This window comes from Natator depressus, chromosome 2, assembly GCF_965152275.1.
Source record: "Natator depressus isolate rNatDep1 chromosome 2, rNatDep2.hap1, whole genome shotgun sequence".
Taxonomy (NCBI): domain Eukaryota; kingdom Metazoa; phylum Chordata; order Testudines; family Cheloniidae; genus Natator; species Natator depressus.
The window spans coordinates 3,241,777-3,262,158 of NC_134235.1; the positions used below are offsets into that span (position 1 = coordinate 3,241,777).

The 20,382-nt window shown below is 61.2% G+C and overlaps 1 protein-coding gene across 1 annotated transcript; it reads right to left on the bottom strand.

Annotated features, from left to right (window-relative positions):
• Positions 1–1,770: 1,770 nt before the first annotated feature.
• On the bottom strand, positions 1,771–8,184 carry LOC141982022 (forkhead box protein H1-like). The gene is made up of 3 exons (XM_074943689.1): positions 7,900–8,184; positions 3,283–3,387; positions 1,771–2,868 (listed from the first exon to the last, which is right to left on the bottom strand). Exons 1-3 carry the CDS (start codon positions 8,182–8,184, stop codon positions 1,771–1,773), a joined length of 1,488 nt encoding a protein of 495 aa, XP_074799790.1.
• Between the last annotated feature and the right edge of the window lie 12,198 nt (positions 8,185–20,382).

A 20,382-nucleotide genomic window follows, 5' to 3' on the forward strand; every position in this document is an offset into this window, starting at 1 on the left:
TACAAAGTGACCTGGATCGCTTGGTAAGCTGGGCACAAGCAAACAGTGTGTGTTTCAGTACAGCCAAATGTGAAGTAAAAAATCTTGGAGCAAAGACTGCCGGCCATAGGTACAGGGTGGGGGACTCTCTCCTGGGAAGCAGCGGCGCTGAATAAGATTTGGGGATGGGGATGGAGGACCAGCTGAATGTGAGCTCCCAGCGTGATGCTGTGGGCAAACGGGCGAATGGGACCCTGGGAGGTACAAACTGTAAGCTTGCGTAAGAGGAGGGAGGTTATTTTCCCTCTGTATGTGGCCCTGGTGCCACCGCTGTGGAGTCCTGGGTCCAGTTCTGGTGCCCACAACGCAAGAAGGAGGTTGATAAATTGGAGAGGGGGCAGAGACAAGGCAAGAGAATGATGGAAGGATTAGAAAACCTGCCTATAGGGAATGGACTCGAGGAGATCCATCTATTTACCTTAACAAAGAGCAGGTGGAGGGGTGACTTGATCAGTCTGGGAGTACCTGCGTGGGGAGCAAAGAGCTAATAACGGGCTCTTCGATCTAGCAGAGGAAGGTCTGACACGATCCAGTGGCTGGAGGCTGAAGCTGGACAGATTCAGACTGGAAGTGAAATGAGGGGTAACATTTTTAATGATGAGTGTAATTAACCACTGGAACAATTTCCCAAGGGTCGTGATGGATTCTCCATCACTGGCCATTTTTAAATCAAGATTGTTTTTTTTCCTAACAGCTCTGCTCTGGGAATGACTTGGGGGCAAGTCTCTGGCCTGTGTTACACAGGCGGTCACATGGGATGGTCACACTGGTCCCTTCTCGCCTGGGTGGTAATTGTGCCTTGCGAGCATCCCGCGTCCTGGTGAAGCTGATGCTAGATGCCTGGTGGGCTGCATGGGGGAGGGTACCCAGCATTGTAGAAAGTCACGAAGCCGCCCCACTCTGAGAGCTGCGTCTCTGTCTGCAGATTCCGGGGCAAACAGAAACTCCCCAGAGGCAGGCCCAGCCTTCGTGCTGTTGTAACCCACACACCTTTGGTCTCGGTGCCCCTAGATGGGACAGAACACCACATCCAGAAGGTGCGTGGGTTACACTGCCACATGGTCAGATGGTTTGTCCCGCTAGGAATCCAGATCTGCGTTCAGATTTCCATGTCCCCCAGCTCTGCACAGTTGGGGCTGGTTGAAGCTGGGTGCCTGGATTAGGCCCTCCCTAGGAGCCACTGGACTGTAGCAGCCGCTGTCCCCCAGGAGCATGTGGGGCGAGGGCACACATGTGCAGATGGGATGTGGAAGGGAGCAGAGGGTCCTGCCAGGGAGGCAGCTCAGGAGAAGGGGGAGCAGAGAGACTCCTGCAGGAACTCCCCCCATCCCATCCGGAGAGGCCTAATAGCAGCCGTCCAGGAAGGTAAGTAAAGGCAGCAGAGATGGTTCCCCGCTGGGTGAGGACCAGAATAAATGGCATCTGTGTCTTCCTCCTGCAGAGCAGAACAGCCCATCAGGATGCCCTGCTTGCTGCCAGCTGGCTCTGTGGGAGGACGGGCAGCCCCCCAGGGACACTCGGCTCTGCATGGAGCATTGCATGCTGGGATTTGTAGTCTCCAGGGACCGCACCGTTGCAGATCCAGATGCAGCTCTGCCTGCTGGCCCCGGTTTTGAGGAGCACCATTGGGCCTGCAAGGGCTTGTCTATCCATGCAGCTGGCGCAGGCTCCCGAAGAGACAGGGCTGTTGAGAGGCCACGGGGCTGCCCAGCCCTCCCCTACTGGGGCCCGTCACAGGGAGTCGTAGCGGGTCAGCGCCACGCTGCCGGGCATGGGGCCCTGGCTGTACAGCGCTGGGTGCACAATGTCTCCTGGATGGCTCACCCACACGTCATACACGCTCTTGTTGGGGGGCATGCCCTGCATCGTGTGGTCCAGGTCCACGGAGAGGCCAGGAAGTTGTGGGCCCTGCTGCCTGGGGGCCACCGAGGGGCCTGGCCTCAGGTCCCAGTACACCGGGCTGACGTAGCTGGGGGGTCTGTAGCTGTAGTACGGCAGGCCCGGCATGGTGGGGAAGGCAAAGAACGGGGGGCCGCTTGGGGGAGCCACAACGTTGGGGGCCACGCACTTGGTGTAGGAGGTGGGGAGCTGCTCCCAGCACGGCCGGGGCATCAGCGTGGGCGATGGAGCCGGGGTGCAGCCTTCGGAGCCGTCGGAGTCCGAGCTGGAACCGCTGCTCTCACGGGCAGCCAGTAGCCGGGGGCGCTTGGCCGGGGCACGGGAGCCTCGCGCCTGCTTCGACCGCCGGCTGCCGGGGTCCCTCTCGTCGGACGACAAGGAGCTGAGGGTGGAGATGCTGCTGGAGGAGGAGGAGAAAGACTGCGGTGCAGCCAGACTGCACAGGGGTCGCCAGGGCAGCGACGGGGGCCCAGAGGAGACACGGAAGATGGGGACTGGGCCCCACAGGTCCATGCTGATGGGAAGGGAGTCTCCCGCTGACTGGCTGGGAGGGGGCTGTATGGGCTGGGGGTGGCCCCCGTCCTCCCGGGGCTTCCCGGACAGACCCACCTCCTGGAAGTCACTGAGGAGGGAGTCGATGGTGAAGGAGCTGCTCGGCCTCGGCGCCTCGCCGAGCTGGTAGCCGCTCTCCTCATTGTCAGAGCCGGTGTGGGTGGAGGAGGCCCTGGCGCCCTGCAGTTGGTGCTGTGCCCCCTGGCAGCCGTAGGGCCAGCCGTGCAGGATGAAGGGGGCCAGGTCGCTGGCGAAGGAGGCCGCCTCCTGCCGAGAGATGGCCGTGTTCTGCAGCTTCAGGGCGTCCGGGGGGATCTGGCTCACGTCCACCGTCCAGAAATTCCCTTTGGCCTTGGGCTTCGCGGGATCCTTCAGCAGCTGCCAGGCAGAGAGCGAGACGGGCTCAGTGCGGGGATCGGCCTCCGGGGGAGCCATGGAGCAATCCTGAGCCTGAGGAGGCCCCGACCCCAACCCCAGGAGCTCGGGAAGTCAGGGCAGAGCTTCCCTGTGTGTCAGGCCTGACTGATTCACCCCTCAGAGCCTAGCACCCCCCACCGCCTCATCCTTAGCCCTGGGCTCTCCCGCGGCCCTTCTCCAGCTCCATCAACCCTGTCCTGGGGCCTGACAGTCCATCACCTACCCCCAAAGCTGGATCCTTACTCCCTCAGGCTCCCCATCCCATCCCCCTACCCTCGGACCCAGTCGTCCCCCCCAACATATTGTATCTCCAGAGCCCCCCGGAGGCTGTTCTCTTCCCCAGCCCCCGCTCCCTCATTGCACCCCAGCGCTCACCTTGGAGAAGCAGCGGTTGGAGGACAGGTTGTGGCGGATGGAGTCCTTCCAGCCCTGGTAGCCCTCGGTGAAGAAGGGGAAGAGGGCGCCGATCTCCTGGATGATCTGAAACCGAGAGACGGGGGGTGAGAGCCCCTGGCCGCGGGCGGAGCAGACCCCAGTGCCAGGACCTGTGAGACTGCTCCGTTCAGCGTGCCTCAGGCTGTCCCCGCCTGGACTGCAGGGCTGCTGGCTTTGGTGCCACCCCACTGGGACCCGCGTGGGACACAGCTCTTGTGCCACACAGTGAACAGGGAGCCAGGTGGGCACCTCAGATTGTGGTGGCACAAATTGGGGAGGCTCCTCCCTCCTGGGGCCTTGTGTGCAAGTCCCTGACTGCTGGGGGCTGCGGCCGGCCCTCCGCTGGCTCAGAGTCCTCGATTCCAAGGCCAGAAGGGACCAGCGTGACCATCCAGGCTGACCCCTTGTGCAGCACGGGCCAGAGCCCTGCCCCCAAGTTGTTCCCGGAGCAGAGCAGTTAGAAACACAGCCCATCTGGATTTAAAAATCGTCAGTGAGGGAGAATCCACCACGACCCTGGGTAAATTGTCCCAGTGGTTAATGACCCTCACTGTCAAAATCGTGTGCCTTATTTGCAGTGTGAATGTGTCTAGCTTCAACTTCCAGCCACTGGATGGTGTTAGACCTTCCTCTACTAGACTGAAGAGCCTGTTATTAAATGTGTGCCCCCCGTGTAGGTACTGGGATCGAGTCCCCCCTTAATCTTCTCTTTGTTAAGCTAAATAGATTGATCTCCCTGAATGTATCCCTGCAAGGCAGGTTTTCTAATCCTGGAATCATTCTCATATCTCCTCTCTGACTCCTCTCCAGTTTATCACCATCCTTCTTGAACTGTGGCCCCAGGACTGGTCTCAGGACCCCAGCAGCGCTCGCACCAGGGCCATATACAGAGGTGACATAATCGCTCTGCTCCTCCTGGAGATTCCCGTGTATACGTCCCAGGATCGCATTCGCCCTTTTGGCCACAGCGTCGCACTGGGAGCTCACGTTCAGCTGATTATTCACCATCACCTACACATCTTTTTCAGTGTCCCTGCTTCCCAGAGTTCTCCATCCTGTAAGCCTGGCCAATGTTCTCTGTCCATAGATGTACACGTTAACATTTAGCTGTATAAAAATGCATATTGTTTGCTTGTGCCCAGCTTACCAAGCAATTTAGACCTGGTCTCTTTGTTACTTACCACTACCCCAATTTTTGTGTCATCTGAAAACTTTGTCAATGATGATTTTATGTTTTCTTCCAGGTCACTGATAAAAATGTTAAATAGCCCAGGGCCAAGAACCGATCCCTGCGGGACCCCACTAGAAACACATCTTCTCTATGACGATTCCCCATTTACAGTTACATTCTCAGATCTATCCGTTTGCCAGCATTTAATCCATGTAATGTGTGCCGTGTTCATGTTATATCTTCCCAGTGTTTTAAACAAAATGTCCTGTGGTACCAAGTCAAATGCCCAGAAGTCTAAGTAATAGCGTATCAACACTGTTACCTTTTCCTTCCAAACTTGTACTCTCATTAGAAAAAGATACCAAATTAGTTTGACGGGATCTCTTTCCCTAAACCTTTGTTGATTGGTATTAATTATATCACCCTCCTTTAATTCTTTGTTAATCAAGTCCTGTATTAGCTGCTTCATTATTTTGCCTGGGATTGATGTCAGATGAAAGGCATATAATTACCTGGGTCATGCTGTTTACCCTTTCTAAATAGTGGCACAACATTAGGTTTCTTCCAGTCTTCTGGAACCTCCCCACTGTACCAAGACTTATTGAAAATCAAGATTAATGGTCAAGCCAGCTCTTTTAAAACTCTTGGATGTAAGTTATCCAGACCAGCTGATTTAAAAATATTGAATGTTAGTAGCTGCTGTTTATCATCCTCCTGAGAGACTAGTGGAATGGATGAAGTGTTATCATCATCATATGATGAGACGCCATCATCTAGGTTTTTTTCCCCAAATACAGAACAAATATTTATTGAACTTTTCTGCCTTTTCTGCATTATGATTAATAATTCTACATTTCCATCTAGTACTGGACCAATACTATTGTGAGGATTCTTTTTGTTCCTAATATACTTTGAAAACTACTCCTTATTGTTCTTAACTCTGCCGGCCTTAGATTTCTTGTGTTCCTTTGCTTCCCTTATCAATTTTCTACAGTTCCTAACCTCTGATTTATACTTATTGCTGTCAACTTCCCCTTTCTTCCATTTGTTATACATTATTTTTTAATTTTGTATAGCTGCCTTCACTTTCCTCTGAACCAGGTCAGCGTTTTAACCAATAGGGTCTTCCTTAATTATGGCTTTTTTGAGCATCTAACAAAGTGTTGTTAAACAATTCAGAGTTTTCTTATGTCATCTTTCACACCTGTGCAAAGCGGGCTGGTGACGCTTCATTCCCCCCCAGCGCAGATGAGACTGACGGCACAAGGTGCCAGGAAGGAATTGTCAGGCCCCTGGTGGTCATGGACTGGAGCAGATTGCAGCTGGCTGCATCTTTAAGGAGGCACTGTAGCCTGTCAGGAAGCAAGGCTGGGGCACAGGGCGTGGTGCAGAGTGGAGGGTTTAATCCCCTCGAGGACAGCCATCGTGTTGGTCCTGTCTGGCTCTTGCTGGATCGTGACTGTAGCCATTGGGTGGCGTGTGAGACCCAAATATGGAGGGGTGCATCCCCGTTCCTAGCAGGCCAGGGGACACGCTGTGCAGCCCCCCCCGCCACCACAACCAGCACTAACTAGCCCTCCACAGGGGCCAAGGACCGAACAGGCCAGGGAGAGGGAGCTCCCCTTTCCCACAAGGTGGAAAAGGCTGGTGCTGGGGCACCCCCAGGTCTGCTCTGCCTCTGGGTGCACACCTGTCCCCGCGGCCTCTCCCCCATGCCCGCCCTTCCTCTGTGTGAGCTCAGCTCACCCACCTGCTCCCAGTGAACCCACGGCACCGGGAGCAGAGGTTACATGGGAGCAGGGCTGGGCTCTGGTTCCGGTAATGCCCATCTCCCCTCCCGGCCCCGGCAGAGGGCCTGAGCTGCACCAGCACAGAGCCCCTGCAGCATCCGTGAACCTGGGCAGGGGGGCTGGGATTACTCAGCACGGCAGGCTGTTGGGGGCTCCCTGATGCCTCCTGCTGGCTTCCAGCACTTGAACAGCACCCCAGGGCCAGGGCTGGGCCACTCACTGGCAGCAGCCCCCCAAAACAGCCCACAGAGCCCACGGCACACTCCGGGGAGAGTCTCCCCCGGCTCTGCCCTGCCATTCCAGAGGAGCTGGGGACCCCCTCCCCCGCAGCACTTGCCCCTCCGGATCTCAAAGCCCCCAGCCCCCACTATTAACCCTTGCAGCACCCACAGTGCCATGGGGCAGGGCAGCTGGGGCACCAAGCGGTGAAGGGGTCCGAGCAGAGCTGAGCATGTGAGTCCAGTCTGGTACCTGACCCCCCACCCCATGCAGAGCTGATCTGGGTGGAGCTGATTGGCTGACTCGTCCAGGCCCCGCCCCCTCCCAGGTTGCCCGGGGATGTATGTGCCGGCTGTTAGCCTGGCTTAGTGGGGGGCCAGTACCGCAAGCTGGGGGCAAATGCCCAAGGGGAGCGGGTCCCTTAGGGTGAGTGGCGTGCCGTGCCGTGCCGTCTAATGGCTAGAGCAGAGCACTTGGAACCAGGCACCTGGGTTCCGTTCCCACTGGCTGGGGGACCTCGGACGGGCCCCGTGCCTCAGTTTCCCCAGTGCAGTGATACTGTCTGGCCTTGCGCTCCGTGTTTGTAATGTGCTCTCTGAGCTTCTGGGCTTTTCGCAGCCGCCGGCTCCCGGCAGCTCGGCCCGGCGCTGGCCCAGGCAGCTGTAAAGCCTCGTGTGACCCCTTAGACCCTGGCCTGGGGGTCGAGCGAGCTCTCCATCCCAACGTGCTAATCCCCCCCTCCCCGTGTCTGTACAAACTCCCAGGTCACCTGACCCCCGAGGAATCCCCCCCCCCCCCCCGCTGTTCCTAATCTCCTTCCCCGGCCGACCCCTGACCCGCGGCTTATCTACACCATATACAGTAGGCGCGGGGCTGAATGGGGCTCGGCTCAGCCGCCGGGTCCCGGCCGCTGGGAGCAGCGGGAGCCAAACCCTCCCTCCGCGGGGGTCTGTCGCCTGCCCCCATCCCCGATCCGCCGGCCGCTGCACGCGCCCAGCTCGGCCCCAGAGCAGGCCCTGGGAGGGGAGGGACAGTGCCCGGGTCTCCGGGCATCCCCCTCGCCCACCATTGGTCCTGGGGCTCTCCCAGAGCCGTGCAAGCCTAGCAAGGGGGGGCAGGCCCTGTACCAACTGGAGCCCAGTGTCCCCCTCCCTCCCTCCGGCTCTGGGCTGCCCGGCTCTCCGAGGGGCGCCTGGAGCGGCGGGGGGATTAGAGCAGGGGACCTGGGGGATGCGCATGGCCTGGGAGGTACAGGAGGTCAGACTAGATGGTCCAATAGTCCCTCTGCCCCCCCTCCCCGGTCGCCCAGCCTGTGGGACCGGGCACAACAGGGGCAATCAAGGCCCCCAGACTCCTGGGCCCCTGCCCTGCTCTTACCTGGGACAGCTTCAGCTTCCTGCCGGGCGAGGCCTGGATCACCAGGGCGATCATGGCCAGGTAGGTGTAGGGCGGCTTGGGGTGGCGGTTGTATTTCTTCTTCTTCTTCTTCTTCCCCTTCCTGCCGGAGTCCTGGGGCTCCTCGCCCGGCCCCGCTCCATCCCCAGCGCCCGGACCTCCCCGCTCCGGGGCACAGCGCTCGGGCGCTTCCCCCGGGGGGCTCGGGCAGCCCCCCGCCTCTGCGCCGCTCTGCCCAGGGGCTGCATCTCCCGGAGGGTGGGACATGGCCCGGGCGCTGCTCCAGCCGCTGCTGCTCCGGGTGCCGGCCCCGCTGAAGGTGAAGGGCAGCCCCGGGCCAGGAGGGGCAGGGGGCGGGCTCAGGTGGGAGGCAGGGGCTCTCCTGCTCCGACTCAAGCCTTTCTCATGCTGATCCGCATCTCTGCCCCAACTGGGGAGCCAGACTGCTGGCACCAGGGGGCAGGGCCGGCCGGCCAGCCGACAATTAGCAGGGCTCTGTTAAGCGGGGGGCCTGGGAGGACGTTAAAGGCTGATGGAGGTGAGACCCAGCTGGGGGAGAACCTGCGGCCTCGCAGCCGCTCTCCTGGGCCGGCCTGCTGGACCCCACTAGCCCGCAGGGGACTGGCCCGAGGGGGGCTTTGGCAGCCCATGGTAGAGCTGAGTCTGAAACATCTGTCAGGCCCCCCTGGCCAGGGCCAGAGCCTGAAGCCCATGGGCATCTGGCCTGGGGAAGGCCTGAGCAAGGGGTTCAGGATCTGGCCCGTTCTCCCCTGCCCCGGGTCCAGGCCAGGGTCACTCCTCACACTGGACCTGGAGGGCTTGGGCCAGTCTAGCCAGATGGCCTGAGAGCTGGGGCCTCGCCTGCTTCCCAGGGAAGCTGAGTCCCCCAGCCCCGGGCAGACCCGGGACGCCAATCCACAGGGGGGGCTTCGCCCCTAGCGCCCCGAACAAAGGTCCCCAGCAAGGGGCCCAGTCAGCAGCGGATTTTGGTGCCTGTAACTCCCCGGATAGACATGGAAATGTGAGGCCCCGGGCCATGCAGCAGCTGTGGATGCTCAGGGCGGGTTTCCAGCTGAGTTTGCCAGGCCTGGGCCCTGTGACTCTCTGGGACTCGCAGTGGGTGACAGTGAGCGACTGTGGGCCATGGGGGTGGGGTGCCTGCCAACAGCCCCAGACCTGGCACAGGACTGGCCCAACAAGCGACTCCGAGGAACCTCCAGCCTGCTGGAGGGAGCGGCATTGGGGACTCAGGAGGGGGCGCTCCCCACTCTTGGACCTTGTTTTCCCGGTTTGGCTGTGACAGGGCAGGTTACCCCTGGCTGGAGTTTACAAAGTCTGGGCACAGTCCCAGAGTCCTGCCCTGGGGCCCGGCCATATAACCAGGAAAAGGAGAGGCTAGACTCAATGTGAGGAGCGCATTGTGCCAGCTGCCAAGGATGACCAGATGCCCCCATTTTATAGGGACTTTTCCGATATTCAGGGATAGGCGCCAGTTCCCGCCTCCCCTCCTGAATTTTCACACATGCCACCCTACTGCTGCTATGGGTTGCAGGTCTCTAGCCTGACCGGGCTCTCGGGTTACGTCTACACTGCAATTTGCAGCCCCATCCCCACAAGCCCGAGTCAGTGGCCCTGGCCTCTGAGACTCAATGCCACGGGCTTTTCACTGCGGTACCCACAGAGACCTGGCTGTGCTGACTGGTGGCTCGGTGGTTGCTCTGAGGTCAGCTAAGCAACTCCTTCCCTGACCTGGTGCCTAAGGGAACATGCCTCCTAGGACATAAAGGAACCCAGAAGTTCTGGGGGCCAGGGTTGGTTTGGAGGCCTCCCTCTTAAAGGCCTATTAGTTTGGAGCTGGCCTCTCCCTTCTCAGCTCCCGTACAGGGGAAGAGGCAGTTTCTAGCATTCCTGCAGCTTAGCTGATCAGGGCAAACCCGAGGCTGCCCCTGTAACACCTGTGGCAATTGCAAACTGCCTTGTCTAGGTTTCCCTGTGGGGAGACGGTGCTGTCCCGTGTCATCACTCAGCAGGGACTTCCCTAGTGTGGCTGCAGTCAGTGCTAGCCCCAATGCCCCAGGGTGGCGCTGGGGCCGCTGCACTCCAGGGAGCAGGGGTTGGGCTCAGGAGGGGGTACTGGAGTGCTGGGAGTGGGGCAGGGGCTCAGGAGGGGGTGCTCTCCCCTGGCAGTCGGTGCTGACCCCAATGCCCTGGTGTGGTGCTAGGGGGTCTGTGGTGCAGGCAGTGAGGTGGGGGCTCAGTAGGCGGTGCTGTGGTGCGGGGAGCGGGGCTCAGTAGGGGGCGCTGTGGTGCAGGGAGTGGGGCGGGGGTCGGTAGGGGGCGCTGTGGTGCAGGGAGCAGGGCGGGGGTCGGTAGGGGGTGCTGTGGTGCAGGGGGCAGGGTTTCAGTAGGGGGCGCTGTGGTGCAGGGAGCGGGGCGGGGGTCGGTACGGGGCGCTGTGGTGCAGGGGGCAGGGGCTCAGTAGGGGACGCTGTGGTGCAGGGAGGGGGGCAGGGGTTCAGTAGGGGGCGCTGTGGTGCAGGAGGCAGTGGCTCAGTAGGGGGCGCTGTGGTGCGGGGAGCGGGTGGGGGTCGGTAGGGGGCGCTGTGGTGCAGAGGGCAGGGGCTCAGTAGGGGGCGCTGTGGTGCAGGGAGGGGGGCAGGGGCTCAGTAGGGGGCGCTGTGGTGTAGGGATCCGGGCGGGGGTCGGTAGGGGGTGCTGTGGTGCAGGGAGGGGGGCAGGGGCTCAGTAGGGGGTGCTGTGGTGCGGGGAGCGGGGTGGGGGTCGGTAGGGGGCGCTGTGGTGCAGGAGGCAGTGGCTCAGTAGGGGGCGCTGTGGTGCGGGGAGCGGGGTGGGGGTCGGTAGGGGGCGCTGTGGTGCAGAGGGCAGGGGCTCAGTAGGGGGCGCTGTGGTGCAGGGAGCCAGGCGGGGGTCAGTAGGGGGTGCTGTGGTGCAGGGAGGGGGGCAGGGGCTCAGTAGGGCCGCTGTCCCTCGCAGTCTGTGAGTTTCACACCTGCTGTGTCCTGCTGTCGGCCGCGCCCGGTTTTGGCGCTGTCTATTTCAGGGCCCCAGGAGTCTGTAACCCGCTGATCAGCAGCAGTGCAGAGCTCTCCACTGGCACACGGCCATCGCTTGTAACCACCGAGCGCCTCCTGACTGTGCCAGTGACGCCGACTGACACCCCTCGCCTGGCGGCCTTGCAGGCACATGCTGCTCTCACGGTTAAAACCGAGGCTGGGGAGTCAGGACACCTGGGTTCTATTCAGGGCTCTGCATGGACTCGCTGGCTGGCCTGGGTGTCCCTTTCCCCTCTGCAGCCTGCCTGGAATGATCTGTCCCCACGCGGCGGGCTAGCGGTGGGTTTGGGATGAATCCAGCCTGGGGCGTACGGTGCTTTGGGTGCCCCGCCCAGTGGAGGATGGAGATCAGCACTGGTAAATCGGGACTCCGGAGCCCCTTTGGTCCCGAGCATGGAGCCTTATGGGCTGGCATGTGTCATGTTCCCAATATCTGTCAAGAGACATGCCCAGATCCCCTACCCCACCCCCTGGCTTTCCCACTGCTAAGGAATTTGGCTGGGGTGGGAGCTGACTCCCTGGGGATGACAGTATGGCTGGTGCTGTCCAGGGGCTGGCCATGTTGTTGTGTACCCCACCCCCACCCCCGCCCTGGGGGGAGCTCATGGTGCGGGAGCCCGGGGCCAGCCCAGGAGCAGAGGTTGGGGAGCTGGGAGATGGCAGTGGCTGAGCTGGCCAGGGCAGGGCCGGGCGAGGAAACACACCCGCTTTTCCCTTTGCGACCTGAGCCCCCCCAGACCTGTGTCGCTAGGGGTGGAACCTCAGCAGGTGGGACAGGTGCAGCTCCAAGGGGGCTGGTTTGCACCCGCTGGGCTGTGGCCGGGACGTGCACCGGTGCCCCTGGGCCCCGTGGGTCGTAGGGACTTGCTGGCTGGCAGGCGGCTCTGACCCCGCACAGGCTTTCCGTCCCCGTCTGCTCCGTGTGCCCTGCCTGCCACCTCCGTCATGCCCCCAGCGCCACTATGAGCCACGTCCTCCCTAGTGCACTCTCCAAGCCGTCCGCCAGGCTCCCAGCCCAGCCCTGGAGCAGCGAGTGCCCATGCCAGTGCCCGGGAGATCTCGCCTCCAGCCTAAATCCGCTGTCATTAATTCCACCCCCGCCCCCGGCTCTCCCCAGCCAAGCCTGCTGGTTCCCATCCCCCCATGGCATGCAGGGTGCAGGCCTGTGCGCCCCATTTCTGGCTGCTCCCCCCCTTGTCCTTTTGACCCCAGAACTGGCATTGGTGCATTTGTCACCTCCCCGCCAGGGCTGCTCCCCCCCAGAGGTGTCTGCGGCCATCTCCCTGCCGCCAGGCCAGGCAGGAGCTCCCTTTGTTGGGCTGGTGATTGAGCTCAGCAGGGCCTCCCCAGCCCCATTGTTGTGCGAGATCAGGGGGGATGGGGCAGGAGCTGGGAAAGGCTTGTTGATGTGGCCGCTTGACTTGGCCAGCACCAGGCCTGACAGTCCCCATCGCCCTGGGGAGGAGGGATGTGGATTTCCGTCTGCGGATGTGAAGGCAGGGACCCTGGCTCCATGCCCTGGGCAGGGGGAGGAGGTGGAACAGCACCAGCTGCATCAGGCCCAGAGCAGAGAGGGTCTGTGCAGGCTTCACAACCCAGCTCTGCCCGTGCCCCTCAATCGCGACCTGCAGCCCGCCAGGTAGCCCAGCCCTGGGCTCCCCACCCCCCAGCTCTGACGATGCCCCTCAATCCCGACCTGCAGCTCCTGCTGCTGTCCCAGCCCTGGGCTCCCCCCACCCTCCATGTTCTGCTGGTTCCCCGCAATCCTGACCTGCAGCCCCCACTGCTGCTCCGAGCCTGGGCCCCACCCAAGCAGGATGGGGAGAAGTGAGGGAGGTTTTAAAAAAGGGGGAAACAAAAACAGCAGCAAGGAGCAATGGGGGAGGGGGAGGTGGGGGCAGTATCTGGGTCTACAGAGAAGCAGGCGGAGTGCAAACCTGGGGCCGGGGCTCGTCTCTGGTGGGGGGGGTGTTTGTGTGTGTGACGGGGTGTGGCTGTGTCATGGGGGGGGGTGTGTGGCTGTCTCGTGGGGAAGGCTCCGTGGGAGAGTTTCTTGCCAATTCTTACATCTGGTGTTTTCTTAAAGCCCCAGCTACTGGAGTCAGGTGAGCGGGTGAGATGGGCAGCTTCGCTTTACAAAGGGCCCAGTGCTCCCTGGTTTGGGGGGGAAAGCTGGAAACTGTGACCCCAAAGGCCCAGTGACCAGGAGACAAGTGAAGACTCAGCCTCGATTAGTATGAAAATCACAGGGTCTCTAAGCCAAGCTTGTCATTTGGGAGGGTGGGGGTGGGGGGGAGATTATGTGATTTTTGACCACTAGGCGTGAGCAATACTCTCTGTGTGTGTGTGTGTGTGCGCGCCCAGCTCCTTGCTGTAGGGTGGCTGAGCTGTGTGTCTGTTTGTCTGTCTGTCTGTTGGTTGTGCCCGGCTCCTTGCTGTAGGGTGGCTGAGCTGTGTGTCTGTCTGTCTGTCTGTCTGTCGGTTGTGCCCGGCTCCTTGCTGTAGGGTGGCTGAGCCGTGCGTGTTGGTCCGTCTGTGCACAGGTGTAGCCAGGTGTTGGGGGACTGTGCCTGTTGTTTCCGTGGCTGCAGGGCCCCTGCTGTGGCCTGCCCCAGCGCTCTGGGGGTGGGGGTGCGTGACAGACCCCAGGGCATTGCTCCTTTGAGGGGGCTCCTGGCTCCCTTCCCAGGCGCCAGCCTCGCTAAGGAGACACACAGCGACCTCTAGTGGTGCAATGATGTATTGGTCCCTGTTTTCCTCTGGCCTTGGTGCAGAGTGAGCCATCAGCGCCCTCAGGCCAGCCCCAGGCTCTCCTCCCTCCTGGGAACCGGCCCTTTCACCCCAGTGGGGAGAGCTGGGCTGGACCAAGGGGTGCTGCCACCCCGGGGGGCTCCTGCACCATCTCGGAAAGCATCACATGGCACGGAGCCACCAGGGGCCCCTGGCATTCCTCAGGCAGCCTGTGGCCCCGATCCCCCCTGCCCGGCTCCTCCCCCGCTGATGGACACATCACTCGGACACTGGTGTTCTCCGCAGCCCCCACGCTCCCTGGGGGACCCGTCCCAGGCTGCCGGCCCTGGCCATGGGTCTCTGCAGGCCCCAGTAGCTCTGAGCTCCTGCCTGGCCCCCAGGCTGGTGCCCCCCTCATTCCACGGTTCCCCCCTTCTCCTTCCCTGGTTGCTCAGGCAGAGGGTACCTGGGTTGTCATGGGCCCTGCTCTTTATCCGGTGCCCTGCAGCCCAGCTCAGCCCGCCTTTGCCCGTCCGTGGCTGTGGCACACGAGGCTCCCACCATGTAGGTGCTGCCTGACCCCTCTCCTGAGTTGGTCCTGGGGCTACCAGCTCCCCCCCCAGCTGAGCTGCAGGCAGATCACAAGGGACTAGTGATGGCTGTTGCGTTTCTCCACAAAGCTTGGCCTCTTCTTCTTCATGGTGTCTCCCTTCCGCCGGGAGCCCTGGGGCCTCCCCTCAGTCACGGCCTCAGGCCGGGGCGCCTCTCGCCAGGGCTCCCTGGAATTGGATCGGGGTGGCCTGGAACCGCTCCGAGGCTGCCGAGCCAGCCGGGCCCCTCGGTGCTCCTTTGACGCCACTGCCCTGGTTCTTCTGTCCAGCTCCCTCTGCCGGGCGGCTTGGAACAGCTTCTCCTGTGCTGCTGCCTTGGCCTCCCTGCGGGATCGTCTCTCGAAGGCTTCCACTATCCTCTGGACACGGCTCTCGGCCTGCAGCTTGGCAGCTGCAGCCTCGGTGGCAGAACAGGTGCCGGGCCGAGACTCGTTGGCGTGGTCTCCCCTCCGCCGGCCTGGTTCGGAGCCCGGGCCGTGTCTCTGGGGCTCACAGAAGAGGCAGGAGCACGTGCCCTGCGGGACGGTCGCTGCGTTCAGCTCCTCGTGGCCAAGGCCCCTCGCCACAGGCTAAGGCAGAGAGAGGTGGTCACGCAGTGCAGTGAGCGGGCATTGCGGGGCTCCGACCCCCAGGGCATCAGGTGCTGGGGGAGGGACCGGGACAACCATGGTCCATCTCATCTGGGTACACCCCACCTGCCCGGACCAGGACAGACTAGGGTCCATCTCATCTGCCCCCCCTCCCCAGACCAGGACAGACGATGGCCTGGGCCCCCCTTCCCCAGACCAGGACAGACCATGGTCCATCTCATCTGGGTACCACCCCACCCTGGACCAGGACAGACCATGGTCCATCCTACCCCCTGCCATAGCAGGACAGCCCAATAGCCCATCAATCCTGGGACCCTGTCTCCCATGCCAGATGCTCTGTGCAAGTTGGACATTTGCCAGGTACATCTAACTGCAACGCTGCCATGGAGGGAAATGGTTTCCTGACGCCAGCTGGTGATCCGCCCTGAGGCCTGAGATCTCTTGTTGTGCCCACTGGGGAAGCTGCAGCTTAGCCACAGGAGTGACTAATCCTTTCCCCAACCCCGGAAATCGGAGTGGGGTGGAGAGACCTAGCAGGTCATCTGGGACGTCGGCTCCCAAACGGTGGCCTGCAGGGCACTGCTGGCAGCCCCCGGAGAGCGGCTGGGCACACTTGCATGGAGGCAAACGCTGTGGCCTGCTCCCTCTCCCAGCGCGAGCTCCCCATCCCCAGCAGTGGGGCTCCCACCCCCTAAGCCGTCCGTTCTGACCAAGCCCTGAGCTGAGCCCTGTGGGGGCGGGGGGGGAGGGGTTAGACAGGGCCCAATCCTGCGCAACTTGCTCCATTTTCACTCCTTGCAGTCAAGGGTGTGTTCCCAGTGACGGGGGAGCAAGGGCCCTCTGCTGTGTAATAAAAGGGGTGCCAGGGGCTGCCTTCTCTGCATGCCCTTGTGACATTTCCCTGATAGACCGTGCACCCTTGTTCCTTGCCAGTGAGCCCGGCCCGCTAGCCTGGCTCCTGTTCCACCTCTGGCTGAGCGTCTGTCTATTGCCAGACAGGCTGGACACAGCCGGCCAGTGGTGTTTGGTCCCAGTTCCCATCCCCCTCCCCGTAATCCCTGAAAAGCCCCTGCTCTCCTGTGGGGGGGCGCTGTGCCTGGCTTGTCAAAGCCCTGGGCCACGGCCATGGGGATTCGCTTTGAGGGGGAAGGTGGGCAAGGCTGATGGAAGCAGCTAGTCCCTGCCTCCGGGGCTGGGCTGGTCCCTCCGGAGTCTCCAGGTTTTTGTCTGGGCTGGTTTTCAATGGCCCAGGCAATGGGGCTCGAGGCTGCTCCCCACACGTAGCCCCTCCGTTCTGCCAGGCTGGTGGATCTCCTCCCTGCAGCTCGGCCAGCGGCTAGCACCAGCCTGACGGGGAGCCCTGACCTCGTGACCTGGGCTCACAATGCCACCACGCTGGCTACTGACAGCAGGACTATTGCACCGCGCAGGGGCCTCTCTCTCCCCCTTCCCTTGCTGTTAAGCCTCCCGGCCCCTCCTCACCTGGTGGTGCGGGGGGTTTCCTGCTTCCCGTTTCCCTCTCCTGCTGCCCCACTCCGCAGGCTCTTTGCGGTTCCCTGGGTCCCCGTCCCGCTCCAGCCTCCTCCAGGTCCCACCCTCTTTCTGACCCAAGTTCCTGTAGCTCTCACAGGCATAGAACCAGCCTGGGGCAACCGGGCTTGGGGCCCTGTGGGTCTCTGGCCCCGGACAAAGTGAAGGCTCCTCGGCCATGGATTGCTCCAGCCATTTCTGGACCTCGGAGAGCCTCTGCCGGAGCTGCCTCTGCGAGGGTGCTGCTGACCTCGCCCTTCTGCTGGGGGCGCTCTCCTCTTCCCGTGGGGCCCAGCTGTTCTCGTAGGTGGCCTCCTCCCCAGGCCAGGCCTGCAGGCTGTGGTTAAACTGCTGGCAGGCCGTACAGCTCTGGAGATGAGCAATCACGCAGTGTGGCAGTATCCGGGGCGGCCCGCCTGCCTCCAGGCAAGGTCTGCTGCACCCCCTCCTGTGGGCAGGCTCTTCCCACCCCGGCCCTGCTGCTGTCCTGTCCCCTGGCTGGAACGGCCCCAGGCTCCGATCGAAGGCTGCGGGGTTGGGGGCATCTCCAGAACTGGGCAGCCGCTGGAGGCCTCCGCTGTCCCTCCTCCTGTTCCTCTGTCTGGTGTGACTCCGTCTGGGCCTCCCACCCTGGTCCTGGGGGGCCAAACCACCCTGCTGGGCTCCTTCTCTCTGATGCACCAGCTGCCCCTCTCTGTCTGTGCCGCTGTGGGCCCTCCTCCTGCTGGCAGCCTCCGGCCCTGGCTCATCACCCAGGAGCTCCTCGTTCGCATAGGTACTGGAGTTACCCCGGGCAGGGCGGGGTGGTGCGGGGGCCTCTTCACAAGCTTTGAGCTTCTCGTAGAAGAAGGTGTCGAGCTTCTCGGCAGCGTTGCACTCAAACACAGAGGCCCTCTCGATGCCCGTGCCCGCGGAGGAGTGCAGGTAGATGCTGGGGTACGGCCGCAGCAGGCGAGTCCCGGTGCCTGGCCGCGGGCTCCGTTGGATTGTCTCTCGAGAGCTCTGGAGGTGGCTGTCCTCAGCAGTGGGCGGGCACCGGTGCCCCCTGTTCTCGTAGGATAGGACACGGGGTGTGCCTGGCTTCGCCGTGCCAGGCTGGTTCAGCTCACAGCCACGGATGGAGTTCGACAGATCTGAAACAATCCCAGAAAGGAGAGTAAAATCCAAAACAAGCAAGGCAGGGTAATTGCCCTCCACCTTCTTCTAGTGCCTTCCCTGGGAGGGGAAACTGAGGCCTGCCCGGGGCTGTGACACACAGCTTGCTCAGGGTTTGAGCTGGGCAGGGCTCCTAATTCCCAGCCTCCTGCTCCTACCATTGGTCTGAACTCCCGCAACCCAGAGCACGTCTAGTGATGGGGCATACAACAGACAGTCTGTTCCCACAGGGGGCTGTCCAGCAGGACTCGCATTTGCTACGGGTTCTGTTTCCTGGTCCTGCCATCATCGAGTACGTGTGTGCTTTCTCCCCCTTCCCCACACATTACTCTGTGTCTGTGTGTGTGTGTACAACGTGACCTTTCTCTCTCCCCCGCCCCCAGGACATTACACTCTGTGTGTGTGCATCATGCATCTCTCTCCCCCCCCTCGGACATTACACTTTGACGGACATGGTTGAATTTGTAGTAGAAATGGGACCAAAGGTTCCCATTGGGTTGGGTCACAGACTCAAACGCTGCAGCAGGGACCGTTCCCAGATTGTTACTGGAACCCACATCGGTGAGCCCTGGAGCTGAAAGTGAGTAGAGAGGTGTAATGGGCAGTGTTCCCTCTAATTTTTGACAGTCTGTGTGCGCAAAAAATTTCTTCTGTGCAAATTGTTGTGCGCGCGGTGTTTTGCCGTGTGCACAGGGTTTAGGATCTGTGTGCACACGCGCCCAGCTTAGAGGGAACAGTGGCAATGGGTCTTCTTGGGGCACACAGCAGTACCCACGTCTGTTTGGCTGGTGGTCAGTTTCCCTACCTCACACCTGCACGGACATCGCTCCCCCTCGGCCCCACATCCTGCCCCAGGCTGTTTCCCAGCTGAAGCAGCAGCAAGGCTGAGGCTGAAAGGGCAGCAGGAAGGAACGTGCCTGGGAGAAGGGAGAGGTTGGCCCACATGTTCAGTGCTCTCGGCCCATCCACACATCCCCACGGGCAGGCAGAACCCCTGCGGTTATTGTCAAGGGTCTTTTCCCAGCATTCTCCCCGGTCCTTACCAGAGATGATGGAGGCAATGGAGATCTCAGAGCAGGCTCCGTGGCCATCCCCTGACCAAAAGCCTCTCTCGGTGGCGTCATTTATATAGTCCGGGTCGGTCTCCCAATCATCGGCTTCATCTTCACAGGAAGGAAGGAGCCCAGACCTGTCTATTCTTCCGTGGTGCCCTCCTCTCCTGCAGGCATGAGGGGATGCGCCCCACGCTGGCCCAGCCTGGGCCATGTCTGGGGGCTGGGCCAGATCTCTCTGACGGTGTGTGCTGAAAGGTGGAGGCCTGCTGGCCCGGAGATCCTGCGCTACGGGATGTCTCCGGGGGCCACCAGCTCCGCGGGCTGTGGAGTCTCCCCACTGTGATGTCAGCAGAATGCTCCCATGCTCTGGTGGTTCCCCCATCCTTCCGAGAATCCACCTGCAAAGCATGCTGGGTGGTGAGTGACTGGCAAACAGGGCGCTACTGAGCGCCAGCTGCCCTGCCTAAAGGTGATGGGTGCTGTGAGCCGTCAGTACCTCGGGGAATTTGGCTCAGGAAGGCTTAGCAGAGTCAGGCCGGCTCAGTGTCTGGATGGGAGGCCACCAGAAAAACCAAGGGGGCTGAAGGACTTAATGGCTGCTTTCATGAGACGGTGCTGAGCCCGGTGCTGGACTGCAGGGGAAGGTGTGGATGATTTTAGGGCGGGAGGCTCCCTCGCCTCGCAGTCAGTGCTGACCCCAATGCCCCAGCACAGCGCTTAGGGGTGCTCAGTAGAAGGCGCTCTCCCCAGTGAATTTGCACTGATCCTAGTGCCCCAGCGTACGGCTGGCATTGGCGGTTCAGCGTGGAATTCCCATTGGTACAACACTTTGAACATGTGAATTGCTGTCAGTGTTAATAAATAAGGAGAGGTGAGGCCATTCTGGTGGTCATCAACTTAGGTGATCCCATTCTAGCTCTCCCTAGGTTTGCAGCCAGGATGTGCTCTGTGTCCGAGCTGCTGGGGAGTGTTACTGGGTGCTGGCAAACAGTCTGTGCATAAAGAGCAGGGAGAAGCAACGTGGAAAAGCCCTACCTGGCCAGGTGTAACACAGAGGAGAGTGTGTGCGTGTGTTTCAGGGGGGTAATTCTCCATCGAGAACAAGTCTGAAACTGAAGCAGGACAAAATGTCACTGTGAGGATCTTTAGGGCAGGGGAGAGAGCAGGCAGGGAGGATGTGGAGAGCCCATCCTTGGGCGTGGGATTATTCAAGGCTGGAGTGGGGGGACGGACACTGTGGCAAGCTGCTGTTGGAACTGCTGTGCAGGAGAGAGAACCTGCTCCCAGGCTCCATTTGCAGACAATGCAGACTCCCCTGGATTGCACTGGGTGTTGGAGCCAGCCCTCGCTACCCACAGAGGTGCTCTCCAAGCTGAGCATCTGTGACTAGTCAGGATGAAAATAAGCCGACGTAAGCCTTGGTTGGAAAAGGCAGGATCTGTGATGCAGAGACTCCAGGAGAAGCTGGGCTTTCGCTCTATCCGCGGCTGCCTTTTCGGAGCTGGAACTGGAAACTGCCTCGGGGGGACATATCCAGGAGACACGGCTATTCCCCGAGTCCCAACTAAGTTCATGGGACCCTAAGGAGAACTAACAGTTGCTACACCTCCTGGCTATTCACTTGTGTGTTTCAGATCTGAAGCCCCTCCATGGCTGGAGTCAGACAGTGCAGAGAACTATTGATGTTCTTCTTCCATCCACCTAATATCCAAAACCCAGA